A 27876-nucleotide genomic window follows, 5' to 3' on the forward strand; every position below is an offset into this window, starting at 1 on the left:
TTAGAAAAGCATAAGTGCATACAGGCCATGTGCTCATATTTTTACCTACATATCAGGTGGGAAATTTCATAAAAATGTATTTGGTGAGTAAAGCACTATTTTACCCATGGAAATTGCTTTAACATTTATCCTCCAATGGGTGGCATATTCAAAACACATTCAGCACTTGATAGCCGGAAAGTTAGGGCTTATCTAGCTATCTAGCAGGCTACTGAATTTCTGGGTATCCACATAAAAAGTGGGCAGGTAGTGGGCGGATCAGGGCAGTGCTTCTTATCCAGTTAATTTCAACAGATGAGTTAGACCACCCATAGAGCTTATCCACGCAATTTGTGCCGTACCGCTGAATAGCCCTTGTAACTTAACTGGATATGGCTGATTATCGGGCCCAATATATTTAGGTCAATTTTTCTCCAGAGATGCTTGTATTTTCTCAAACCAGCAAAACCAACGGGTAGGTTATTTTCTTTTTGGGCCTCAGGAAAATATCAGGAACCAGTCAGGGAATCCTACCATTTCTATGTTCTCTTGCGTTACAAATTTTAACTTGTTTTCTATACGACGTAAGGCATGAGACAAATCTTCATTCTTCCTGCTGAGGCGTTTATTTTTGTCAAGGAGCGGTTTATATTGACTTTCAGCTTCTCTTAGCCGTTTTAGCTGCAATAAAAGAAACATTCATCAATATGAAAGTATGCTTAATATGGCTGAGACATTTCAGATCACTGGTACAGTGCAATAACCAAAACACAAATTCTGTAAGGCAACTTTATTTTAGTATGACAGTTTAGAAACATCTGATATCAATAACTTTTACTTCATTGTTGCCCATCTGAACAATTATTGGATATTTAATGGCATACTTCATCCAGTACTTACATGGGCATTATATACAATTTAACAAATAATCTGCCGTAATTCACTTATTTTCTCTTTCTGTTCTACTCTGGGAAAGGATTTTCTTATCTTTTAAATACAAATCAAAGTATGTGGCAAAGGCCTGAGAAAAAAATGTAGGTTTGATTTTATTTATGTATTTATTTATTTATTTAATTCTTTTATATACCGACCTTCATGACAGGTATCATATCAAATCGGTTTACATGTAACAAGGGGGTAAACATTCTTATCAAACATTTAACAGTAAAATAATCAGAGGAGGTAATAAAGTTACATATAACAAGGAGATCGAACTTGGGAAAAGAAGAAAGAGAAGGACAGAGGGATAACCATTGTGATAAAAGGGTATCACTAAGTAAGTTGTCCAGTAGGCTTGAGATGTGGAGTTCTGAAATTGAATAGATTAAGGGAAAGCTTGGCTGAATAGCCAGGTTTTATATCCTATATAAGAGTATAATATCTCTGGTGTTCCTGGCGGACCAATGTGAAGGTATATATATATATATATATATATATATATAAATATATATATACCTTCACATATATATATAGGATATATATATATATATATATATATATACACACACACTTATATAGGATATAAATAAATATATATATATATATATATATATATATATATATATATATAGATATATATCTCTATATCTATATCTATATATATATATATATATCTATAATATATATTTATATCCTATATAAGTATATATATATATATATATATATATATATATATATATCCTACATAAGAGTATAATATCCTAATAAGAGTCTGTTCCACCAAACAATGGTCCACTTTCTTAAACAATCAAAGGGTATTCTAGACAAGGCTGGGGTTCTAATCTTGAAAACTGTGCAGTTTGAAAGGAGCCTAGAGGCTAGCCAGATTCAGAGGCAAACGCTGTTAGCAGTTTCCAAATCTAATACAATATGCATGTTTCATACTATATAACTATATGCAGTTAAATTTCTGCCCTAATGTCCTCCATAAAGCTGATTTTTGCACATGTTTATATTTTACTATTCCAGGTCCTTGAAATTTATGTCACATTTTAACAAGTGAGTGTAATTACATTTCAAACCTTAAACATTCTCACTTTACGAATATATAGTTTGTATTAGAAAATGTCTTATTTTTTCTTTGTGGGATGTTTTTTTAACTTCATCTATCTTTAGACCTATAAGTACTTACATATATTTTTTTGCATTGTAAAAATAATATTTTAACAATAATTATATTAAATTCTACAGAACATGATAGGCTTTCTTATATAAATGAATGAATCCTAATTAAATTTCTTCATTACAGTGCAGGTTAAGATGAAAGAATTGGAAAGAATTTTTTTAAATAGCATTGTGCTGTGTATGAGGAAGGTAGACTTTAGTTTTAAAGGATCACGTCCAACCAGCAGATATATTTGCATGTATATTAAAAGAAAAAACGGTTAAAAATAATTATTTTTAATTCTTTATTTATATTTTCAAAATAACATACAAGCATTGCTTGTAAAGCAAATTGAGCCATATACATGATGAAAAGCAAGTCAAATAATACAGAGAACAAAAGAAATATTAATATTTGCAATACAGGCGAAGGCAGTCCCAAAATAAAAGGGAGAGAAAGCCAAAAACAAAGGAGTCTATAAAAAAGGAAACATGAAAGAAAGGAAAACTCTTCCCTGAAGACCACCCCATCATATATTACAAGCAGAACCCAACCCTGTCCTAACCCCCCTATTCAAGAAACAGCATCAAGCTTGCATGCAATGTTAAGTACCCCTCATTTTCATAAGCTCCTCCCATCCGTGAACCTAAAGAAAGACCGAAGCTGAGTCGGCTCAAAGAATACATATTTTTCTGAAGCAAGGAAAATTAAACATTTGCAAGGAAATCATAAAACAAATCTTGCAACAAAGCCAATCACTTCATTATGCATAGCCAGAAATTGTTTTCTTCTCTCTTGAGTCACTCTCGAAAAATCAGGGAATACCCAAACTTTAAGTCCCATAAAAGGTATTTGGGCAGCATGAAAACATAATTTAAGTACCAAATCACGCTCAATAATGATGATTCAAAGAGAGCCGAGATATTCAAGTCCACAGGGCCTAATACATCCAACCGATTTCAGTCATGATTAACAGGAGCGGCTCTTGTGGGAAGGTAATATGCCTTGAGAATAGTAGGAGAGATTTCATTTGAAATTCCTAGAACCTCTCGCATGTATGAGAACATAAGAATATAAGAAATTGCCATACTGGATCAGACCAAGCCCAGTATCCTGTTTCTAACAGTGGCCAATCCAGGCTACAAGTTCTTGGCAAGTACCCAAAAACTAAGTATATCCCATGCTTCTGATGCTAGTAATAGCAGTGGCTATTTTCTAAGTCAACTTGATTAATAGCAGGTAATGGACTTTTCCAAGAACTTATCCAAACCTTTTTTAAACCCAGCTACACTAACTGCACTAACCCCATCCCCTGGCAACAAATTCCAGAGTTTAATTGTGCGTTGAGTGAAAAAGGATTTTCTCCAAATAGTTTTAAATGTGCCACATGCTAACTTCATGGAGTGCCCCCCCCCCCCCCTACCACCACCCCTGAAGGAGAAATTACAGAAACAATAGAAAATTTAACTACACAGAGATTCAATGCCCTCACAGAGTTTACCTAGTTCTCAGTCCTCTAGGAATCAGTCATCTTATTCTGAAGTAAAGAAGATTGAACTTTGGAGAAATTCTCAGTAGCAGTCTTAACTCCTAGATATCTTTTGCAAGAGAAGAAACAGTAACATCTTGCATTTAAATTATGAGATAAAATATTATTAGTGGAAATATTTAAATAAGCTAAAGACTGTTCCAAAGATGAGAGAAGTGATCATATGCTGTCCAACTTAATGGGGGAAGTTTTGACACTAGGCATTACTGGAGCAAGCATTGTCGGTGAAATCTGAAATGCAGGCACGATGACAGAACATATAGAGAAGCTCTCTCCCGCTGGGCGAATCTCCACAGAGGTCACTGCTGAAATCGCTGCAACATTCCATGTACCTTCCACCACTATATTTGGCGTCTGCGGCTCCCCATGAGTCTATCTGGGTTAGTTACAACTAAACCCGGGTAACGCCATGCTGATGTCAACATGGCTAAAGGAGGGGCAGCAAGAGATCTGCAGTTGGGGCTCAAAGATACCTTGGCATCCTGTCCTAGCTGGCGAATTGCTCCCTTGATATTGCCAGCAATGGGAGCCACCACCAACATCAATGGAGAAGGCTGCAAGAACTCTGACACAGCCATCTGTTGCAGGTGAGATGGCTGAGGATGAGGACAGGAACTCCCTTTCAGCTTCCCACGCCACTTAACCATTAGACCACAGGGAAAACCTTGTTAGTCAAAAGGAAAACTTGCAGCTGACCCAGAGCTCCACACTAAACATCTGCTCAGGATGCCATCTTGGCTCCTCTCAAAAATAATTTCTACAATTGGCAGATGTAATCCTTCTAAATCTGGAGTGACTCATATGAGAGAGAGAGAAAAAGAGAGAGAACCTCTTTGTAAGGCTCTCATATAAGTAAACTATACCACTGTAAGATGGGCAACTAATAACTCTGGGTGAGATTTTGGTAGTGGCCTAGGTTTTGGGGGGCAATTTTACATGCACAGTCAGAGGTACAAACAGCACAGTAGACAGTAGTGATGCAAGGAACACAAAGATGAGATTTGTACATTGTACTCTCAACCTAGCTTGACAGCAGCTAGGTAGAGAGCGCATCAAGCTTGCATGCAATGTTAAGTACCCCTCGTTTTCATAAGCTCCTCCCATTTGACTAAATTTTTAAAAATTTGCATACACATCTCATCATGCATTATTTATCGCATGCATTATGGATCTAACGCCCGCAATATGGCCCTAACGCGATTTGATGAATGACCCCCTTGGAGAGGAGTCACTTAGGGACAGATTTTAAAAGCCTACTCGCGTAAATCCAGGTGGATTTACGTGAATAGGGGGGGGTTACGCGCACCGGGCCTGTTTTCAAAAGGCCCAGCGGCACGCATTAAGGCCCAGGACGCGTGTAAGTCCCGGGGCTTGAACAAATGGGCAGTCCGGGGGTGGGACGTGGGCAGGGCGGGGCAGTCTGGGGGTGGGGAGGGGGCGTGGCCAGAGGCCACTCCACAGCCACTGGGCCTGGGGATCGCACGCCGGCACTCAGCCGGTGCGCGCAGTAACTTCTGGGATAAAGGTACAGGGGTATTTTTTTTCGGGCTGGGAGCGGGACAGGTAGGGGAAGGGAAGGGAAGGTGGGGGGGCTGAAGGAAAGTTCCCTCCGAGGCCGCTCTGATTTCGGAGCGGCCTCAGAAGGAACGGGGAAAGCCATCAGGGCTCCCTAAGTGACTCCTCTCCAAGGGGGTCATTCATCAAATCGCGTTAGGGCCATATTGCGGGCGTTAGATCCATAATGCATGCGATAAATAATGCATGATGAGATGTGTATGCAAATTTTTAAAAATTTAGTCAAATGGGAGGAGCTTATGAAAACGAGGGGTACTTAACATTGCATGCAAGCTTGATGCACTCTCTACCTAGCTGCTGTCAAGCTAGGTTGAGAGTACAATGTACAAATCTACAAATGCACCCCCTTGCGCACACCGACCCCGAATTTTATAATGTGCACACAGCTGTGCGCGTATGTTATAAAATCGGGCGTACATTTGTGCGCGCCGGGTAGCCCGCACAAATGTTTCCCGCGTGCGTATGTTTAAAAATCCAACCCTAAATGTCACACAATCAAGTTAGTGTGGAAGCTAAAAATGGCATTTGTGGCCAATTCAGTAACAGTGATATGCATAGCATGCACGCAATAAAAGGTCCATGCTGAAGGCATCATAAAGGGTATTTTTGAAAGGCCCTTCTGTGGATAAAGTATTGCTTGACCCGCACTGAGAAATGGCCCTTTAGAAAAATTGCATGACCGATACGGACATAAAATTACATACACATTCACTGCCTGCAGAGGGGAGAGACATTCCAGGAAGAGGAGTCTGGTCAAGGTTAGGACTTATGCACATTCGTTTTCATTAAAAAAAAATATATGCATAAGTTTTTTCAGCAAAACTATGTGCATCTAGTAGCAGGTATAATTGTTTGCACAGATTTTTCTAGCATAATTTCCAAAGCAGATTTATGTACATAAGTTCACTTTGAAAACTGGTGTTTACTTATGCACATAAGGGTAGATCTTTAAAAAATACGCGATCGCGTACTTTTGTTCGCGCACCAGGCACAAACAAAAGTACGCTGGATTTTATAAGATACGCGCGTAGCCGCGCGTATCTTATAAAATCCGGGGTCGGCGCGCGCAAAGGGGTGCACATTTGTGCAACCTGCGCGCGCCGAGCCCAGCGCGCGCCGAGCCCAGCGCGCGCTGCCTGTTCCCTAAGAGGCCGCTCCGATTTCGGAGCAGCCTCGGAGGGAACTTTCCTTCGCCCTCCCCCCACCTTCCCCCCACCTTCCCCTCCCTTCCCCTACCTAACACACCCCCCCGGCCCTATCTAAACCCCCCCCTACCTTTGTCGGCAAAGTTACGCCTGCTTTCAGCAGGCGTAACTTTGCGCGCGCCAGCCGGCAGCCCCGCTCCATCCTCCGGTCCCGGGGGCTGGTCCGGAGGCCTCGACCATGCCCCCAGGCCGGCACCACGCCCCCGAAACGCTGCGTCGTTTCGGGAACGCCCCCGGACACGCCCCCTCCCGCCCCTTTTTGAAAGCCCCGGGACTTACGCGCATCCCGGGGCTTTACGTGCGCCGGCGGCCTATGCAAAATAGGCCAGCCGGTGCACGAGGGCCCTGCGCGCGTAAATCCGGAAGGATTTATGCGTGCAGGGCTTTTAAAATCCGCCCCATATTTTCTGATAAATGTATGCACAGTATTACAAAATTAGAGTGTGGATGCTATGCATGTCAAATTTCCCTGTGCTAAATAACCCAAAGTGTTAGAGGTCCTCAACCCAGTCCTCGGGATACACCTGAAAATGCATGCAATGGAGATGCATGAGATAGATTTGTATGCACTACCTCCATTGTTTGCATCTCTACCTCAAGCAATTTCATTGTGGATATCTTGAAAATCTGACTGGCTAGTTGTGTCCTGAGGACTGGGTTGAGAATCCCTGGAATAGGGGATCCCTTCCATCCCTCTGCTCACTACTGACACAAAAGAAGCCCATCCTGGGGCCTCCATATGGCTTCATATGAAATGGTGCTCAAAGGCATTATTTGGAGTGCAGTTGCAGAGGTGTTGTCAGAAGGGCTCTTCATTCTGCTAAAGGATGGGGGGAACAGGAGGGATAGAATGGAGGTGCGGGTTTGATTGGACCCCCAAGGGGAATTTGTTATCAAAAGGTTGTAGGAGAAGGATCACCTAGCCTATGGATGAGACCTCCAGTTGGATAGGGAGAGTAGGGGGAGAGGGATTAGATGCTCCCACAGGGGGCATTTTAGGTCTCGGTGGGAGGAAGAGGATGAGGGTCATGGTCATCAGGAGGGCTTTCTTGTCACAGTGGAGAGTTGGAAGGATTGCCAGGCACTGGAGGATCGCAATTCTTTTTGGGGGGTGGGAGAGAGATCCTCAGTGGGCCTGCATGTTTGCTGGGGACCCTATGTTAGGGGTGAAGCCTCAAGGACATCCCTCCCACAAGTCCAGCAAAATGTTTTATCTAATACCTATTGCCTTCTCAGATGGACTTTAATGTCAAATTTTATTTCTATAAGAAAATATAAAAATGTGATCTTTCAAACAATTGTACCATAGCAGATGATTATATGTAAAACAAAGAAGGCATTGTCTTGCCGGGAGTGCCTGTTATGACTGGCTAATAGTACATTTGATTTGAACTGTGAGGAGGGATTTTCTTTTTATATCTTTGCACTTTTCCCCCTCGATCTTGATACATTTAATTCTATTGTACTTACAACTACTTCAATGTCTTTTTATTTCTGCACTGAGTAACAGCATGGCTGCAGGCAGTAACACCACCACGCCAGGATTGCAAGTATTTAGCTACACTGAACAACAAATGGCGGATATGCTTAAGGACACCTCTTTATCTGATTATTTAGATCTTCCTATGGAAACTAGCAATTGGTCTGATCTACTATATCAACACAAACGACTCATTTGCGGTGATCTTCATAGCGCTATATACTTCAATATATTAAACAACCATTGTTTTTTGGGGGTTTTTTTTTCATTTTTCCCTGATTTCGTGTTTAGTGTGCACATAGTCCAGTTAGTGCACTAACAGAACTTACAGGTGAATATTAAAAGGCCGGTGCATGCCAAAACCAGGAGATATCCAAATATATTGGCCCAGCGTGTCCGAGTATGCACGTGTCTCTCGCTGTGCGCACAAATGAAAAGTTCCAAAATATGGGCAGGGCGTGGGCATGATCTGAGCAGGGCATAGGCATTCCTGGATTTCAACTTCAAATTTGCACATAAATATTTATGTGCACAGGTGCGTACTGGGGTTCCCCTGCCACATAACTTTACTTCTGCTATGGAGGACGTGTAAGCAATAAACTAAAGATAAATAGATAGATCAGCAGGGTTTTAAGGGTTGGGAAAAAATAGGGGAGAAGGAAGACTTTTTAACTAGGGGAGTTTGAAATTCCTATTCCTTTCCTGGGCAAACTGGGAATGAACTAGTAAAACTGGTAATGGCGTCGGCGTGCATGTCTATTAAAATCCCCCCACTTAAGTATACATGCACATATGTTATAAAAGGACCACACCCTTGGGTGCGGGCCGAAGAATGCGTACACATGTGCACCCATGCGCCTGGTTTAAAATTCACGAATATGAAACTAAAATGAATATGAAATTTAAAAAACCCGAAATTTTGTATGTTTTTGTTATGTTTCCTGGTTCCAACTAAATTAATTAAATGAAACAAGATAGGCAATGTCATAGTCATTGTGTAGCAGTGGTCAAAAATCAAACAATGCTAGGAATTATTAGGAAAGAATGGAGAATAAAGCGGTGAATGTCATAATACCTCTATATCACTCTCTCGTGAGACCGCACCTTGAATACTGTGTAGGAATCTGGTCTCCGCATCTCAAAACAAAATATAGTTGCACTGGAGAAAGTACAGAGAAGGGCGACCAAAATGGTAAAAGGGATGGAATGGCTTTCCTATGAGGAAAGGCTAAAGAGGTTAGGGCTGTTCAGCTTGGAGAAGAGACGGCTTAGGGGAGGGGATATGAAAGAGATCTATAAAATCATGAGAGGTAAAAAAAAATGGATAAATGTAAATTGATTATTTACTCTTTCTGAAAATAGAAGGACTAGGGGGCACTCCATGGAGTTAGCAAGTAGCATATTTAAAACAAATCGGAGAAAATTCTTTTTCACTCAATGCACAATTAAGCTCTGGAATTTGTTGGCAGAGAATGTGGTCAGGGCAGTTAATGTAGCTGGGTTTAAAAAAGGTTTGGATAAGTTCCTGTAGGAAAAGTCTGTAAACTGCTATTATGCAATAAGGATTAGTAGTTGGGATCTATTCATTTAATGTTTGGGCACTTGCCAGGTACTTGTGCCTTAGTTGGCCACTGTTGGATACAGGATACTGGGCTTAATGGACCCTTGGTCTGACCCAGTATTGCATATCTTATGTTCATATTATGAAGAGGCATTCCCAGGGCAAGGATAGAGAGAGGCTTCAATCTCCATGCATACTTTAGAATTTTTAGATGTGGCGACCAGAACTGCACACAGTATTCAAGGTGCGGTCTCACCATGGAGCGATACAGAAGGATTATGACATCCACCATTTTATTTACCATTTCCTTCCTAATAATTCCTAACAGTCTATTTGCTTTTTTGACTGCCACAGCACAGGCTCACTGGTCTATAGTTTCCCGATTCTTCTCTGGAGCTCTTTTCAAATATCAGGGTTATATTGGCCACCCTCCAGTCTTCAGGTACAATGATAGGTTTCAAATTTTTACTAATAGCTCTGAAATTTAATTTTTTAGTTCTTTCAGAACCCTGGGGTGTATACCATCTGTTCCAGGTGATTTACTACTCTTCAGTTTGTCAATCTGGCCTTCTACATCTTCGAGGTTCATCATAATTTGGTTCAATTCATCTGAATCATCATCCTTGAAAACCATCTCTGGAATGGGTATCTCCCCAACATCCTCTTTAGTAAACACAGAAGCAAATAATTTGTTTAGTTTTTCCGCAATGGCCTTATCTTCCCTAAGTGTCCCTTTAACCCTTTGATTATCTAACGGTCGAACCAACTCTCTCACAGGCTTTCTGCTTTGCATATATTTTGAAAAGTTTTTATTATGAGTTAAGAACATAAGAACATGCCATACTGGGTCAGACCAAGGGTCCATCAAGCCCAGCATCCTGTTTCCAACAGTGGCCAATCCAGGCCATAAGAACCTGGCAAGTACCCAAAAACTAAGTCTATTCCATGTTACTGTTGCTAATAATAGCAGTAGCTATTTTCTAAGTCAACTTAATAGCAGGTAATGGACTTCTCCTCCAAGAACCTATCCAATCCTTTTTGCCTCTACGGCCAACTGCTATTCAAATGCTCTCTTAGCCTGTCTTATCAATGTCTTAATTTAACTTGCCAATGCTTATGCTTTATCCTCTTTTTCTGTGATAGATACTTCTTTCAATATTTGGCTAAAATAGCCACTTTCAGCTCACTTTTAAATCATGCTGGTAATCGTTTGGCCTTCCTTCCACTTTTCTCAATGCGTGGTCTAAGGACTGCGCTTCTAAGATGGTATTTTTAAATAATGGCCATGCCTCTTGCACACTCTTTACCTTTGTAGCTGTACCTTTCAGGGTTTTTTTAAAACTATTTTCCTCATTTTGTCAGTTTCCCTTTTGAAGGTTTTGTGCTAGAGTCATAGATTTACTTACTGTCTCCCTTCCTGTCATTAATTCAAGTGGCCCCACCACTGTTACCTCTCTCATCAGATCCTGGTCTCCACTGAGAATTAGATCTAAAATTGTTCCCTCTCTTGTCAGTTCCTGAAACAATTGCTCCATAAAACTGTAATTTATTCCATCCAGGAACTTTATCTCTCTAGCATGTCCTGATATTACAAGTCTATGACATTATTCACTGCTATACACTCTATCTCTCCCATCTTATCTCTTAGACTTCTGGCACTAGCATACAAACATTTCAAAGTGTGTTTTTTGTTTGAATTAACATTCTGCTTTTCAGTTGTCAGGGATAATTTGGAATCAGTTAGCTCAGGTGATTCTTTATATATAGGCATATGGACTACTTTTCTTATTATTGGAACCTCTCTGTCGGGATGCCCTAATTATAATGTTTCATTATTATCCTTTGAAGAAACCTCCTTCTGAACCATGTACAGCTGAGCGACTATCAGCTTTCCCCTTTATTGTAGTTTAAAGGTTGCTCTATCTCCTTTTTAAAGGTTAGCACCAGCAGCCTGGGTCCACCCTGCTTAAGGTGGAGCCATCCTTCAGAAAAGACTCCCCTTCCCCAAAAGGTTCCCCAGTTCCTTACAAAAATGAATCCCTCTTCCTTGCACCATCATCTCATCCATGCATTGAGACTCTGGAGCTCTGCCTGCCTCTGGGGACCTCTGCATTGAACAGGGAGCATTTCAGAGAATGCTACCCTGGAGGTTCTGTTTTTCAGCTTTCTACTTAAGAGCCTAAATTTGGATTCCAGAACCTCCCTCCCTCATTTTCCAATGTCGATGCCCACATGTACCATGACAGCCGGCTCCTCCCCAGCATTGTCTAAAATCCTATCTAGGTGACTCATGAGGTCTGCTACCTTCGCACCAGGTAGGCATGTTATCAGGCGATCCTCACGCCCACCAGCCACCCAGCTGTCTACATTCCTAATAATTGAATCACCAACTATGATGGCCGCCCTAACCCTTCCATCCTAGGCAGTAGCCCTGGAAGACACACCTTTGGTGCCAGCGGGATCAATCTGGAGACCAGTAGCCTTGCGTAGCTTGGGACCGACACACTTCTCCCTAACTGGGGAGTCTGGCATCCGACGTGAATACAATCCCTTGAGGAGACTGCAAGAATATTCTCCTCCAAAGGTGTGGTAGTGATAGCTACCACTGTATGTCAGCGATGGAAGAGTTGGATAACGGAAGAACAGTCTGGAACTATTCGGACACCGGAATCAGTGGGATAGCAAAGCCCTCGGTAATGGTCGTATATGGGCAAAAAATCCAAGGGACCATGTTTGTCATGGACGCCATGAAACCCATGACCTGAAGGTAGTCCAATGCCTTGTGGAGCAGAAGCGAGAGAAAGTTGTGCACTTGCTCCCACGAATTTGAGCGCGCGAGCGTCTGGTAGGAACACCTCGCCGACTCGGGTGTCGAAGCTTGCTCCCAGAGTTGCAAAACCTGGGAGGGCTAAAGATTGTACTTGGAACAGAATGACTATCTATCTCAAGTAGGAAAGGAGAGTCAGGACCCTGTCGACCATTGTCCTGTAGAGAGTTTTTGAATTGGCATGAACGAGTCAATCATCCAAGAAGGATGGACTAGGATTCCTTCCCGGTGAAAAGCGGCCGCCACAACCACCATGACCTTGGTAAGGGTGTACAGCGCAGTGGCGAGCCGAACTGAAGCGCTCGGAACTGAGAGAGTTTTCCCGGGATGCTGAAGAGGTGATACTTCCGATGATCACATCGTGTCGGGTGAGGCCAGAAAATTGTCTAAATGAGCCACCGCTAACACAGCCTTCAGGGTTTCCATGTTACTACTGCCTCCCGGCGACCAGCCTGCTCCGCTTCTGCAGACGGGAGGTCCTGGGTGCTGAGCAAGTACCCACCTAGGGCTTGCCCGCTGCAAGAGACTGTCGCAGATAGTAACCTGGACCCCGAATGCCAGGACTTCAAAAGCGTCATAGGTATCGCTTACTGGGTCATTGTTCCTGTCATTGGAATGGTGGAGAGCTTGGAGACCACGTAAAATAGAAACAACCCCATTTAAATTTAACGCATCTCTGGGCCACGCCCAGGGAGAGGATAGGGTGTGCCCATTGCCTCATCCATGCAGAGTTCCATCTCGGGAGACTGACAGTCTCAGAGGGGCAGCTGACTGTGCATAGCGTGGGAAAGGCACATAATTGTAAAAGCCCCAAGTCCCTCCAGGACTGGGTCCATGTCATCCTCTGAAGACTCTCTAATGTCATCCTCTGAAGACTCTCCAATGTCATCCTCTGGTGACTCTCCAATGTCCAGCCCAACAGAAAAAAAATGAGCTGAATTAGCCCTTCCCTTTGTAACAATGGAGAACGCACAGGCCTTCCCCCTTTTTGGGGAGACCCTGGTAGCAAAGAGAGAGTCTGGATGAGGGCATCGCCAGATGGTGGAGGGAGGGTGGGGGGGTCTGGGTTCCCGGTACCACCCTGACTCCAACTGAAACCTGGCCACCCAGAACAACAGGGAGCTATGTAGCAGATACCCGAGGGAGAGAAGTTGGGGGGGGGGGGGGGGGTTAACAGGAGAGAGCGCATCCTCATTCTGCAGGCGAGCTAAATAAGAAGTGCAGTAAAGTCCCACATTTTGCTGACGTCCAGAGGAGGGAGGGAGGAGGGGAGAGGGAGAGGGGGAAGGTTAGAGCACCCCTCCGGAGAAAGAATGGCTGAGAGTCAGCGGAAAGACTGTAAGAAAAAAACAGACTCACTGTATGCGTCCTGCCCTGAATGTGAAGAGAGAAAACCACCCCCAAAAATGGATGCCACTCCCGTGGTCTTTTGGGCAGGGCACGGCCTAACCACGTGCTGGAAAGAGACTGACCCCAGGACATATGACTCGGCAGTACCGAGGAGGGAGCCATCCCAAGCGGCAGTGGACCGAAGCAGAGCCCCTGATGGGAGAGCCACAAACAGACTCCCACGGGCTAGGCAGCCAGAGAATGTCACGGCAGATCAAGGGGAGCCGCCGCGGATGGGCAGCTGGGCCTGCCTGCAGAAGGGAGCGCAAGCAGGGGAAGGACCCCGTACGTGACCCCAAAGAAAAAAACAGGGAAGAAATACCCGCTTTGGTGGGCAAGTAAATGTTGCCTTTTTTTTTTTTTTTTTTTAAACAGTTACAGGGGGATTAGTCTTCCCTGCTGAGGGAGCCGAGATTGCTCAGGGTCAGAAAAATAAAATGGCTGGTTTTTTCAGAGCCTGGGTATTTTCAGAGCCTGGGTCAGCGTAATGGCCGCTAGTCCTTCTCTTACTCTCCGCTTGAGCCCTTGCAAGGGAATGAATCATCCCTGCTGGGAGAAATCAGCTAGCTGATATGTATATTTTAATTTTATTTTATTTTAAGCAGAAAGACCGGCTCCTCTTCCTTCTGCAGCCCCGAAATGGGAGCTGCACCATTTCTCAAAATGGCCGCCGTTCCCGCAGGCCATGCGACAAAAAGTCCGCCCCCAGATCTCCGACCTGAACGCTGCCGTGCAGGAGCCCTCCCCAACCGGCAAGCACACAAGGGGAAAAAACCATCGCGGAGGGACAGTGTGACAGGCTCCTCGCCGGCTGAAGATAGATAGCAACAGGGCATAGTGTAGCAGGAAGAGATGCCGAGAAGCAGAGGCTAGCTGAGCTGTTTTTCCCCGGGAAGCGAGTACAGGTGATCGAACCCTGCACGTTCCCTTCACTGCTGCCTTTTGACAAATATTTAATTTGACTCCAAACTAGCCTCTTGTATTTCTTTTTTTTTTTTTTTTAAAGGCAGGGGAATGAGCGTCCCTGACAGCGCACCCGGGGAATTAACACATCCCGGGGCCAAGGCAGCTATACAGGGGGAGTGACTGGACCACCAGTATCGCCCCAACATATAGGTCACTGGGAAGGAAGCCTAGGCTGAGTGAAATCAAGGGGCAAGCCCCCCTAGGCCCCCCAAGAGCGAAGGAAACAGAGCTGTCTCCTGAAAAACAGCGAGTTCAGCAAAACTTTTTTTTACTATAAATTGAAATAAATCCAATACTTGCTTGAGCTTGCCCCAAAGAAGAGAAAAGAACCCCAAAGGGTAAGGGCAAGCTAAGAAGGAAAGGGAACTGCAGGGTGAGCGCAGGCTGCCGATTTTGCGCAGCCTTGCACGCGCCGACCCCAGATTTTAAAAAATACGCACGGCTACGCGTGTATCTTTTAAAATCCGGCGTACTTTTCAAAAGTACACACGTGCTCTGTTTTTTAAAATGTACCTCATTACGTGTACATGCATAAGTTACACCCTCTGAAGCATGCGTGTGGATACTCAGCCAATAACCCAAGAATTTTCAAAGCAAAATTGCATACTAAAGTCTGTGTACAATATACCCACACACTTTACCACTAGGCAGGCTGTTTGAAAATGATCCTTTAAGTCAAAAGGACACTGCAAAAACATCCCTCCAAAATGCTTACTGCAATTTATAGGCACTGGGGAGAAATCACTCATTTATAATTTGAATTCACTAGAGAGAACTTCTGCCACAGTTCCCTTACTCAGAGATCACACCAGTTAGTAAGTGTGACATGCCATTTTTCTAACAGGACCTAAGGGGGCCTCCAGAGATAAGAGCAACTATGAAAAAAAAAATGAGACCAATGTGTTGCCTATGTGAGACAGTGCTAGGATTTTCAGATTATCTTCACTCACGTTAATGGACAAAAATCACTATATTTTTATATTCATTTACTTCACAGTCATAATGAATTAGATCATAGGATGATTCCTTCAGGAGCTGCCATTGCGAGACAATGAGCCTGATTTACTAGGGCTTTTTCCCCATTCTGTGTCTATGGGGAAAATAATCTCGGTAAATCAGGCCCAATGCCATCCTATTAAGCTGCTCAGGGTCAGTTCCTGAAAGAATCACCTGGAGCTTTGCACTCTTTAGCATTTGCATTTTTATTTTTACCGGTGACCTACTTTAGCTTTCCTCACTTTGGTGAAGCTCACCGGGATGACTGAGCTTTCTGTATGGAGTTATCAGTTTTCTGCTCTCCTCTCAGTCTGTACAAAATGTAAATTCTAACCTTAGTCCTAATGACCTTTTAGGAACAAAAGCAGCTATATACAAACAGCCAGAAGTTAATGTAAAATTTGAAATGATCTTTTGCTGCGCTTTTTATGTATGGTTAATTTTTATAAGGTGATATATCTATAAATATATATGTACCTTCTGTCATTTGAGACTTTTTATAGATTCAAAGAAAGTGAGTGAACCTGTGCCTGTAAACAGTGTGCTATAAGAGCTGTTAGGTCCTCGATGTGTATATTCATCCTGCTTTGATGCTAGTTTTCCCCTGTGTAATTTTCTTATTTCCTCTTTCTCTGGTTTTCTTCTTGGGATCCTCCTTGTTACACAACATGTAAGGGACAACTTTGGTGATGTTTCCTAATCCTTATTTTCAGTTTTGAAACTGTTGATATAATGTGCATCCTATTACTTTTCAATACTGAGCTTCATTGTAAATTGTCAAAAAGAAAAAATAATGAACAAAAAGCAGAAAGATGGCACATTCGTAGTGCTGGTGCACTGCTGAGCAGAAGGTCCCTGACTCAGTCTCAGAGTTGGGTCTTCCGCCTCCTTGCTCGGCCAGGGCTGGGGATGCTGCAGAGCCCATGATTACAAGGCTCCGGAGGAAAACCCGGTGCATGGTCCCCAGCTGAAGGACTGGCACCGCAGTGACTGGGCCAGATACTGTATGTTGTTGAGGGCGGCGGTGGGGCGAATTTTTGGGTGGTTGGGAATGAATGATCCAAGGCACCTGGATCCCAGCCCTGGTTCTGATAGAATGGGAGGCCCAAACAAGCAGAAGGAAACTGCCAGGTCAAAGAAAAAAAAATAAAAATGGACAAATATTATGCACAAGAGTAAACCTCTGACAGGCTACAGACAAATATTCCCTGAACTGGCATGAAAATAAATATATCAGGTCTGTACAATGATTTACAATCTGTTCTTATACCCTTGCATCTCATTATCCATCCTTCAAGGGATGTAATCAAGTCTTCCCCTGTTCTTTTTAATTCTTTTTACATTTCTGATTTCTTTCCACGCCAACCTGGGAATTATCTGGAACCGGGTTGTGTCCACATGGCTTCAACAGAGCCAAATACTTTTTAATTTTGAAGATCAGATCAATGATTTTGGTGTCCACTAAGTTGTTACTGTCCAGAAGCAGCTGGAGCACATCCAGGATAGGTTTCAAAGCTGGCATAACCTGGTCCCATTATTCAGATTCATCTGGCCCCAGAGTGGGGAAATCATCTAGATAGTGGATGATCTTCCCCTTTCCTAACAGTTGCTCCACCGTCGACTGCAAGAGCATGCTAAATTTCTTGAAATAGGCGTACGACACTAAGCATCCTATGGGGAGGCTTTTAGCCCCCCTTGATTTTGAAACCTAGCAAATGAAAACCATTAGGATACATCAGCAGCAGCATGAAAGTTGATTCTATGCCCACTTTTGCTAACCAAGCCCTGCGCCTCCATCCCTTTACAATTCATCAACTGAACCAAGGTGAATGCCCTACATATAGCATCCTGGTATTTGCACATTTCTTGGGAGCCTTCTCACCAATTACGCTCGTTAATATTCCAATGCAGCAGATCATCTTTTTATATTTTTTTGGTACTGCTTCTCCCTTTTTTTCTGCATGTTTACACTTATTCTTACCTTTCTACTCACCTTTTCTGCTGTCTCTTGTGAGCAAGGTATTCCTTTTGTCCAATCTTATCTTTTACTGCTCCCCTCACTGTGCCTCTTCATTTGTTTCCTTTAAGTCAGTAATCTCCCCTATTAATATGTTATTAAGCATCGCCAATACCTCTGCTGATTTCTCTTGTCATCTTCATTTGGTGACTTAGCAACACTGTCACCATTTCATTTTGCCCCCTTCTTTATGCGATCCACATTTGGGACCCTTTGATCCAGCACCTCTACGATTGGATCACACACTTTGGCAACTTATGTTTCCTGCCTCTTGCTTGTCCCAGTGTCCCCTGGGAAAGTCCCCTGTTTAGTGTAGGGATGTGAATCGTTTTTTGACGATTTAAAATATCGTCCGATATATTTTAAATCGTCAAAAATAGTTAGAGCCACGATACAATAACAATTCCCCCAATTTATCGTCAAAAAAATCGTAAATCGGGGAAGGGGGAGGGCGGGAAAACCGTTTTTCCGTACGGAAAAACGATTCGCGGCAGGAGATCGCTCCCGGACCCCCGCTGGACCCCCAGGGACTTTTGGCCAGCTTGGGGGGGCCTCCTGACCCCCACAAGACTTGCCAAAAGTCCAGCGGGGGTCCGGAACGACCTCCTGCAGTCGAATCGTGTTGTCTACGGCCGGCGCCATTGTGCGCCGCCATTTTGCAAAATGCCTTAAATGCCTTAAATTACCTGGGTAATTTAAGGCATTTTGGGGGGGGTTCAGGAGGGTGGGGGATTTATTTTAAAGGGTCGGGGTGGGTTTTAGGGAAGTTTTACTGTGCCGGCTCACGATTTTAATGATTTTAACGATATTTTAAAAACCCAAACGGCGATGATACGATTCCCTCCCCCTCCCAGCCGAAATCGATCGTTAAGACGATCGAGGACACGATTCACATCTCTAGTTTAGTGTCCTGTGTGCAGGTCTCATTGAAAAGATTACCTACTAATATAGTAATGATGGCAGAAAAAGACCCAAGTGGCCGATCAAGCCTGCCCAGTTATGATTTTTCCCCTTTGGGTTGAACTCCTCCCAATGATCACTTGTACTGTACCTGCTGAAAATTCATCCTCATCCCTCAAGGTGATTTCTTTCATCTCCTCTGCTCCTTCTCCTCTCGTGAACTGGTTGCTGGAGTTTACTGAGACGGTTTTTCAATTGATTTACCCCATAGACCATCACTGCTGTCCTCACTGGTTTACCATTTCCCTGATTCATGTAGTCTTGTCTTCACTCTCTCTCTCTCTCTCTCTCTCTCTGTTGCTAGCCTGCTGTTCTGGCTCTACTTCCCTTCTTTATTCTTCCCAAGGTTTTGTGGCTGCTTGGTGCCACCATAGTTTCTTCACTGCTTTCCCCCTTCAGTGTTGGCTGCAGCTATTTTAAATCAGAGAGCAGCAGCAATCAATCAATACCAGGACTTGTGATTTGCTGGAAGAGGGTTCCTGGTGGTTATGTAGCAATGGATGTGGTGGGAAAGGGGGGGGGGGTGAATTAGCATTCCTTGAAACATAAGAATGGCACCATTGACCTCTAGATTTTTCCTGAGAAAAAGGGAGATTAGCCACTGATGTTCACAGAAGAAACTGACCCTCCAATCATTCTCCAGCCAGCACTGTTCACTCAGTCTTCTATCACCATGTTATTCCTGCCAGAGCTGGTAATGGCCTAATGTCCAGTAGTGGCAAAGCTGACATAGATCCTGTCTGACATAGCTCAAACAACGTACAGAACCATCTGCGCCGATCCCTCTGCTAGGCCCGCTGGTGGGGGTGAGGAAGGAAAACGTAATGGTTGCAAGACTACCTGATGTCCTGCACGAGGGCTTTCAGTTTCTGTGGTATGCTAGTGGTCTCCCTCTCGAACCTAGTCTGCACTGCCAAGCAGTTCTTTGACCAGAGGGAGAGGCAGAATCAGGCCCAGGGTGATTGTAGCATGTATGAATTAGCTTGCTCATTCTGTTCTGCTGTGCTGTAACGAATCTAACCCCGTTCTGCCTATTTCACCTATTTATTGACTCTTTACCTTCCTCCCCCATGTCCCCCTTTGCTATGCTGAACAGACCTGATATTAGACTGCTGTTTACCCTTTCCGCCCTTCCACATTTCCCTACCTACACCTAATTGCCAGTAAACATAAGCCTCTAGCTGTTTCTTTAAAAGCCAACGACCTCTGACCTTGGGATGGTGGCTAGGTTATGCAGCCGGTCCCTTCTAACTGGCTAGGTCGCCCTTAATTCTTGTATAACATTCTTTGTTAATACAAAAGCTTTTTTCTTTTGCAAAACAAACAGGACATTTATATTTTTAATATTCTGCATTTATCCAAGTTTCTCCCTTGAATCCTGGAAGGGCTCTGGATCAATGTTTTTAAGCATACTTATATGAGGCTGTGTGTTCACTGAAGTGTTTGCAAGCAGTTTTAACATCTTGCCCTAAGTTCTATCTACACCACAGCTGGAGTATGCTCAGAGCACTTGTTCCATCCAATTTCAGATATCAGTGATGTGAGGAGAGTGACTTTACCTATGGGAAAAGGGCTAAAAGAGGATAATGCATATTGAAATAAATCTGATAATGTCTCAAGCAATGCAAAAAAGGGCCGGGAAGGGGGTTTATGTGGTGTTCTCTAGACATGCAGGATCTCTGAGCTGTGGGTGTTAACATCCTGTTTGTCTGAAATTTATTATTCATGAAGTTTATAAAAACCTTTCTGCTGAAAAATTTTCTATACTGTCCAAACTGTTTAGAGGTATTCTAGAAATGTCTAACTTAGCTAATGAGTAAGTATTTTGGATAGAAAGGGCATTAGTGTTTTCTTTTTAACAGTCATTGATTGGATTGACATTTCCATTACATAACAAGAAGTTCCACACAGAACTAATGGAGCCTTCTTTCCAGAATGCACGTGCGCACTGTAAACATGGACCCAAAAGAAAATACCCCTGTTAGGACTCCCAGAGATTATGGAAGGTCTGGTATGGATAAGACACTAAGCACAGAAGTTATTAGAGGGAGACACAGACATATACACACAGATATGGCAAACTTAGAAAACATCCCTTCAGAAAGCAGGCAGGCTAAAAAAATATGTGTAATTTTGGAGCTAAATGTGTTAAAGTGTATTTATCATAGATCTAGACTTCTAATGAAATATTATGCATTTATAAGTCTTCAACATACAGAAACCATAGGTGTTTTTAGTTGATAGTGACTACAATAAAAATAAAATAATTATTAATATTATGGGTATTTGGGGTCTTAACAAATGATATAGATCCATGTCAGTGTAAACCTTTTTTCTGAAGCACTAAGAGTAAGAGAAACATAGAATTCCTTAATCTATTCCTACTTAAAAGGAAATAAATGTATTGAAACAAAGTCTTACTCAGCAGATGCAAATAAGGCAACTATGGTTCAAGTGTATTGCATCCTCATAAAGTGCAATGTATTTTAAGTGTAGCTGTATAGATATTAAGGGGGTCATTTTCTAAAGGGATCGCATGCGATAGCTAAATCGGGGCGGAGTCAGGGCAGAGTCCGCTCTGGAAGGAGAGGAGTCGGGGTGGACCACGCAACGACTTCGCTGACGGTGAAAAGGTAGGACACCTTATCGCTGCCAGTAGCGCACCCAATAGCACCACCTTTCACGGTGGCGCTTTCGCAGGCCCGCCCCCTGCTTCACACCCCCCCCTTGCCCCCCGCTAGCACAGGATTCTCTGAGGTCTGTGACCTTAGAAAATCCAGGCCTAAATCACTATTTTGGAATAGAAACATTTTAAAAGCAAATTTGCAAATAGAAATTAGAATAAAAGTGAAATTAAAATGTGTTTAACAGAAATATATGGGTGCAAAATGTATATAAATTATTGTCAATGAAATTAGTTACAGCTCAAAAAGTTATTTTAAATGTGTGCGTCTTCCATGTTCTGAGTATTTCTGATCCCTTTTCTCTGTTAAAATCCAACACATTTTACCAGTTGTTTAATGTCAGTTCTCGTACCAGGAAACAATTTCAAGGAAGAAGGGAGGGAGGGAAGGAGAAAAAACAAAGAAAAAAAAGAGATTGAGACTGAGACCAAAGCATTCCTAAATTGTGGGAACCGAATGAATTCTACCAGTATGCGTGCCTTTTATCATGGAATAAGTCTGATGATAGTCATGTGATTTGACCTGAAATACAAATTACTCACTCACAGTTTTTAAACCAGCGGCTAGTATTTAAGTCTTTAAAATGTGTATGCTTAAATATTCAGTCTAAAGTTACTGCTCTTGCTCAGAAATCTTTTTTTTTCCAGAGCTGCATTATTTCTGACCTACAAAACAAGTATAAGCTTAGCTAATCTGATGTTTCTTCTCCACTTAAAATAATAGATGTGAAGGTGATATAGAAGTTAAATAAATAGAGGCCGATGTATTAAAGTGCATTAACACTGGCTGTTAGTTTGTGTTAATTAGCTTGCATTAATGGCCCATGTTAATGACATACAAATTAGTTCTCTATTAATTTACCAATGGTAAAGTTAGCTCATTAATGCAAATGTTATCGCAGAAACTTAAGAACTTACCAAGAAGTACTTGTGGTTTTACGTTAACAGGTATATGTTCACTTTTGTGAGTTTTAATGTGTGCTATTTTTCTATGTGCTAATCAGTAATGAGCTATTTTGCATTGTTTTACATCTCATTCACTCATTAGCATTGGTTTTTTAGATAAAACTCTCACAAGTTTACATGCATTTTAATGCCTGCCACTGTAGTATATATCGGCCTTAATGTGGTAAAGTCCAGATAAAAAAAATGTTGATTGAGGTTTTTACTTACCAGCTCGTTTCGTTCCTCAGACAGCAATGCATTGCGATCTTCCAGCTTCCTGATGATTGCGCTCAGTTCTGCAATTTTAAGTTGAAAACGACGGGCATCTTTTTCATCCAACTGCTGTTCCTAAAACAAAGATTAACTGCAAATAACTGCACATCACACCATCCAGCAACTCACTCCTACATGAACAACAGACTGCTTTCTCTGATTCATAAAAATCTAGCGAGAAAAACTAGCGATCACAGAAGAATGAAGTCCGTGCTTTAACTTGGCTGACCAATCAAAACCGCAAAATCAAAACTGAGAAAGAGCGGAAATGTAAAGCAGCATGGAAACAGAGGAACTTATGTATGGTGCATGTGCGTACAGATGAAAATGCCAATTGTGGAGAGACACAAAAGAAAATATGAGAAAGAAGCACAATGCTTTCATCTACACAACTACTGAGTGAGATGAGGGTTTTGGATGTGCAGGTCCCACAGTAAATGCTTTAATATGGAAAATCTATTTGGATTTAAATGTATTTAAATTCTTTGTGACTAGAAGTAAAATATTTTGCACTCAGTTGAGTCTTAGTAGCATTTACACTAGAGGAAACTATGCCTTTTCCTCAGTTATCCATGTCAGGACATTATTTTAGTACTGTAATAACATAACTCTTTATAGGGTGGTTCTTATTCTGATATGCATATCAATGTTCTAACCATCCTTACCATTTTTTCAGGTTAGCTCTGTCTTTAGAATGATTATGCAGCTCTCCTAACCAATATCAGTAAAGCAATAATTCTCAACCCTGACCTAGAGGTCTCCTCCAACAGGTTTGGTTTATAGGAGTAACCAAATTATGCAAACTAGTTTGGGTTATAAATCCACTGCATGCTAATTCATTGTAGATATCCTGAAAAGCAAACCTGTTTAGACATCTTCTAGAGCTAGAATAGGAACCCATGAAATAAAGAATATGCGTAGCTTAAATAAGTCTTTCCATCTTTATTTCAACTGCAATTGTAAGGCCTCTATTGGCCAAGTCCTGATCCTACTGAATGGTTTCTTGCTCCCTCTGACTCCTCATTAGAGACATTAAAAAATAATCACAGTGAAGGTGACACACAGCAAAAAACTAGATTTTCAGCCTTTAGGAAATAAAGATCGACAATCAAAAAAGTATAAGATGCTAACTTTTTATTGGACTTAAGCAATAAATAAAAACTTAGCACCTTATATTTATTTTTGTTTGTTGTCCTTTATTAAGTGACAATCCCACTATGGATAGCTCAGGGGAATGGTTAAAACATTATAGAGCTTTCCATTTCTAGGCCATTGGTTCAGATCCCAGCTAAAGTGGCCTACATGAAATAAGATGGTGGTCTCAGTCCAGTTTCTGTAGCAGAAGTGTTCACATCATGGCTCCTATTAGATTTCTGTGAATTGTATTGTACACTTCATCACTGATTTGTGACAAGGACACAATAAGTGAGCTTTTAGGAAAAAAAAAATCACTACTTCAAAATTTTTCATCATAAAAATTAATGAAACATGATGAAACAGGCTAAAATAAATGTTGAAATTTACACTTTTTCCTGCATTTGATAACCCCCTCCTTTAAAAAAAAAACCAGGCTAAATGTTGACAATAAAGTCAATGGCGAATGGTTTTGCAAATTCTAAGCAATATTCAATTGTCTATTCTTGAAATGGGAATTTTACGTTTCATTCACCCCATAGTTTGATTTCAATTGCCCCATGTAATCTCACTGAGTTCAGTGGTATAGAGGGAAAGGGAGCAAGAATGGCTTTAAAAAGGATCAAACTCAGCGGCTAAAGTTCCTTGGAAAGTGACTCAAGCACATAGAGGGGGCATGTATTTACTTTAACTCATGCTAGTGCAATATTCTAAAGATCAGATGGCAAAAACCTGAAAAATGATGTAAAATGTAAACAGAAATAAGGAACACAAAGGTTAGAATATTACGTTTGCAACAGAATAAAAGGTTAAATTGAAATTTAAATCAAGTTTGTCAATTGGAATTTCCCTGCCACTTAAATAAGAAAATGAATGTCCAGGATCCAAATGATACCAACCAAAAAGCACTAAGATTCCTCATTCAATAGGTGCAGGAGAGGCTTAGGAATTTTGAACAAAGGCTAAACCTGTTTATGCTCAAAAGGGTCTGGTAACTTTACTAAGAAAATCAGCCAAGCACTGTTCCAAAATAAATCTTGATGAGAATCAACAATGAGGAAAAAAAGTATCATATGTCAAAGACATACGAAATCTGTTAAAGGGACAGTGTCGGATTTGGCAAATGAGAATGAGTATAACATCAACGAAATACAAAATGAAGCAACAGAGACTCAAGTGCAGTTCATCAGGAATGTAATGAACTGGATGGGCCAATCCTGTGGCTTCAATCTGCTTATCTTTGCTACTGCACCACAGAGGAAAATGAGTATAAAACCAGAGTTTCAAGCATCGGCATAGAATGTCACTTTTTTCTTAGAATGTTCACAAAAATGTAATTGCATTTATTTTTTGCATAATTTCAATGTACCACTCAAAGCTTTTGCAGTGATTGAATCAATTCTGCAAGGCTTTGTTTACATTCTTCTTCTCTCAAGATGCAGTGCAAAGTTATGGAACTGGGAGAACTAGATCAAGCAGCCTCGATGACTACTGCTAATATTTTGAAACACACATCAGCCTTTGCAATGGCTGATGTGTGCTTCAAAGCTCCAAGAACTTCACATTTATATATTGAGATAATGATCCTTAAACCAGCAAAGGTTCTAAAAAAATATCCAAGACCATTAGAAAATAACACTTAAATATCCCCTTTTCCAAAATATCTCTCTCCCATTATACCAAACTTGATGTTGTCCCTTTAACTAAAATTTTGGTGTTGACATTAGCAAATTAAATCGTAAGCAGACAAGAGAAATAGTTACATAGAAAGCTAATATTGTATCAGAGATGGTTTAGGACTTAACATTTAATAGAGCATTGAAGACTATGATACAAAAGCACAGATCAATGAGGCATGTTTTATGTATTTAGAGTGTTGACTGATTGCACTCTGCATGTATAGTATGAGGCAACACAAGCAGACATAGTAGTAGAGTAATATTGCACTATATCTGTTAATTCTGTGTATTCTTGCTCAGTGCTTCTCAACCCAGTCCTTGGAACACACTTAGCCAGTCAGGTTTCCTGGATATCCCCAATGGAAATGCATGAGATAGATTTGCATTCACTGTCTCCGCTATACGAAAATCTATCTCATACATATTCATTGGAGATATCCTGAAAACCTGACTGGCTGGGTGCGTCCCGAGGACTGGGCTGAGAATCCCTGTTCTAGCTTATTCTCTGGTTCATTTTAAATCCCTTAGAAATTATTAGTATTTTAATAATGATCAGAAGCATGCTAAATTATGCCGGAAAAACATATGTGCCATTCATTAAATAAATCATTATAAAATATTTGCCAGCAGAGACTTTGCCAAAGAGATAGATTGGAGGATAACATATTTAAAATATATTTTTCTTTATTCTAAGACCTCACCACCGTTAATGAAAAGAACCCCAAACAAAAGTAAAATCTCTCCCATCATCTCAGTGGTTCTCAACCCAGTCCAAAGGGCACACCCAGCCAGTCAGATTTCCAGGATATCCACAATGAATATGCAGGAACTAGATTTTCAAATCAATCTCATGCACTGTCATTGTGGAACTCCTGAAAAACCTGACTGGTTTCGGGATCGGGCTGAGAACATCTGATTTAGATGAACAAAAATAAAAGAAATTAATATGATTTCTTCGAATCATAAAAGATAGCTCCTTAGTTTCCTCATCTCTGCTGAGGGAAAGCTCTTGCTCGCTTGGTTGTGTGCTCATCAAGATTTTGCCTAATGTTATTTTCTTTTTTTCTTAGGCGAAGATCAGGTGAAAGTGCTTACAGGGCTTCCTGAATGATCTGAAGCGTCTCCTGCACCACTTGCATAAGGAAGTTCACGTTTGGGGCTACACAGATGCCGATCAGACTCTTTGACCTGGGAAAGCTGTTCATCTAAAGCCTCCTTTTGGAGCTGAAGTTTCTGAGCATGCCCGGCTTGAACCCCTAACTCTCTTTCCAGCACGTAGACTGCTCTGTCTTTTAATTTTATCTCATCCATCTACAAGGAGAACAGAACACAATCACACACGCATGCATTTTAACACAGAGCTCTGGTTGCCATAGAAACAAGCAGCATTATATACTACTGTGCCAAAGCTACATGGACCCCAGGCTACCAATTCACAAACACTTGTGAGGATTTGACACCTTTTTAGCAGTAGGGGAAAAAAAATCCCTTGTGGCAGCAACAGTCTATCAATGAATGTTTGTCAGTGTCAGTACAATTCACCCCAGCTGCCTTATCTTTCATAGACTGTGCTTTCAACCACATCTGGAGACATTCAGCAGACATCATATACTGTAATGATGATATTTTTAACTTCTACTTGATAGGTATCTACAGTATAATTAAAGGCTTTTAAAAAAAAATACTTTAATTAATCTCCTTACTATTTCTCTGTTCTGCTGAAAACAAAAATATGGCAGATACATGATTGTTGAATTCAGGACATATGATATTGCTCATGACATCAGAAATAAGGGTGTGCAAAAACTGAATTTTCTTTCTTTTTGGCAAATATTTTCACTAATATCAGAAAACAATTTGTATATTTGTTAAAAATATTTGCCATAAATTTAATGAAAGTGTTTACACCTATTGATATTTAAATTTCCCAAGGCAACTCCTTAAGAGTTTCAGCCTGCATCCTGGCAAGCCAGTTGTTATCCAGGCAAGAGGTAAGTAAGCGTGCTTTGCTGTACTCTCCACTTTAGATAGATTTATAAACAAAAGATGATTGAATTATGAATGTATGCCAAAGATGTGCAAATGGACAGTAGCCAAGGTTGAAGCCTTGATGACTGGTACTACAGATTACAAGATTCAAACTTGTGCTAATTCAACCACTTTTTGGTGTCTGTTACCATGTGTCCAATATATGCACTTTTTTTGGTGTAATTGCACAAAGAAGAAAATTGATGAAATTCACCATTTTAACAATTTTGTTTGCTGTTAGATTTTAAGAGGATGGAGAGGAGCAAGAATCAGTAAAAACTGATTTTTGCCAGTTTTCAGTTGCATTAAAAAAAATGTTTCCCATTCTAGCCTTTGGCAAAAAAAAAAAAAAATCAAAAAGGTAAAAATCTTTGTCTGTCGTGGTACATCCTAAGAGCCAATTTAAGCATGGACCTGATCAATCAGCTCCCATGCATGTGATATAATTTATGACACCAATTTAAACATGGTTTCACTGAGGCATTTAGGGGAATTGTAATGGAACAGCGCAGAGTTTGAAACATAA

The 27876-nt window shown here is 41.5% G+C and overlaps 1 protein-coding gene across 1 annotated transcript in view; it reads right to left on the reverse strand.

The window, feature by feature from the left end:
- Window positions 1-27876, reverse strand: part of JAKMIP3 (Janus kinase and microtubule interacting protein 3) — a 264240-nt gene that overhangs the window by 81176 nt on the left and 155188 nt on the right. Inside the window, exons 3-5 of the mRNA XM_029610721.1 lie at window positions 26418-26633; window positions 22465-22584; window positions 514-660 (exon numbers count right to left, since the gene is read on the reverse strand). Coding sequence (XP_029466581.1) covers window positions 514-660; window positions 22465-22584; window positions 26418-26633 — 483 coding nt within the window. The remainder of the gene's footprint in view (window positions 1-513; window positions 661-22464; window positions 22585-26417; window positions 26634-27876) is intronic.

This window comes from Rhinatrema bivittatum, chromosome 7, assembly GCF_901001135.1.
Source record: "Rhinatrema bivittatum chromosome 7, aRhiBiv1.1, whole genome shotgun sequence".
NCBI classification, from domain to species: Eukaryota; Metazoa; Chordata; class Amphibia; order Gymnophiona; family Rhinatrematidae; genus Rhinatrema; species Rhinatrema bivittatum.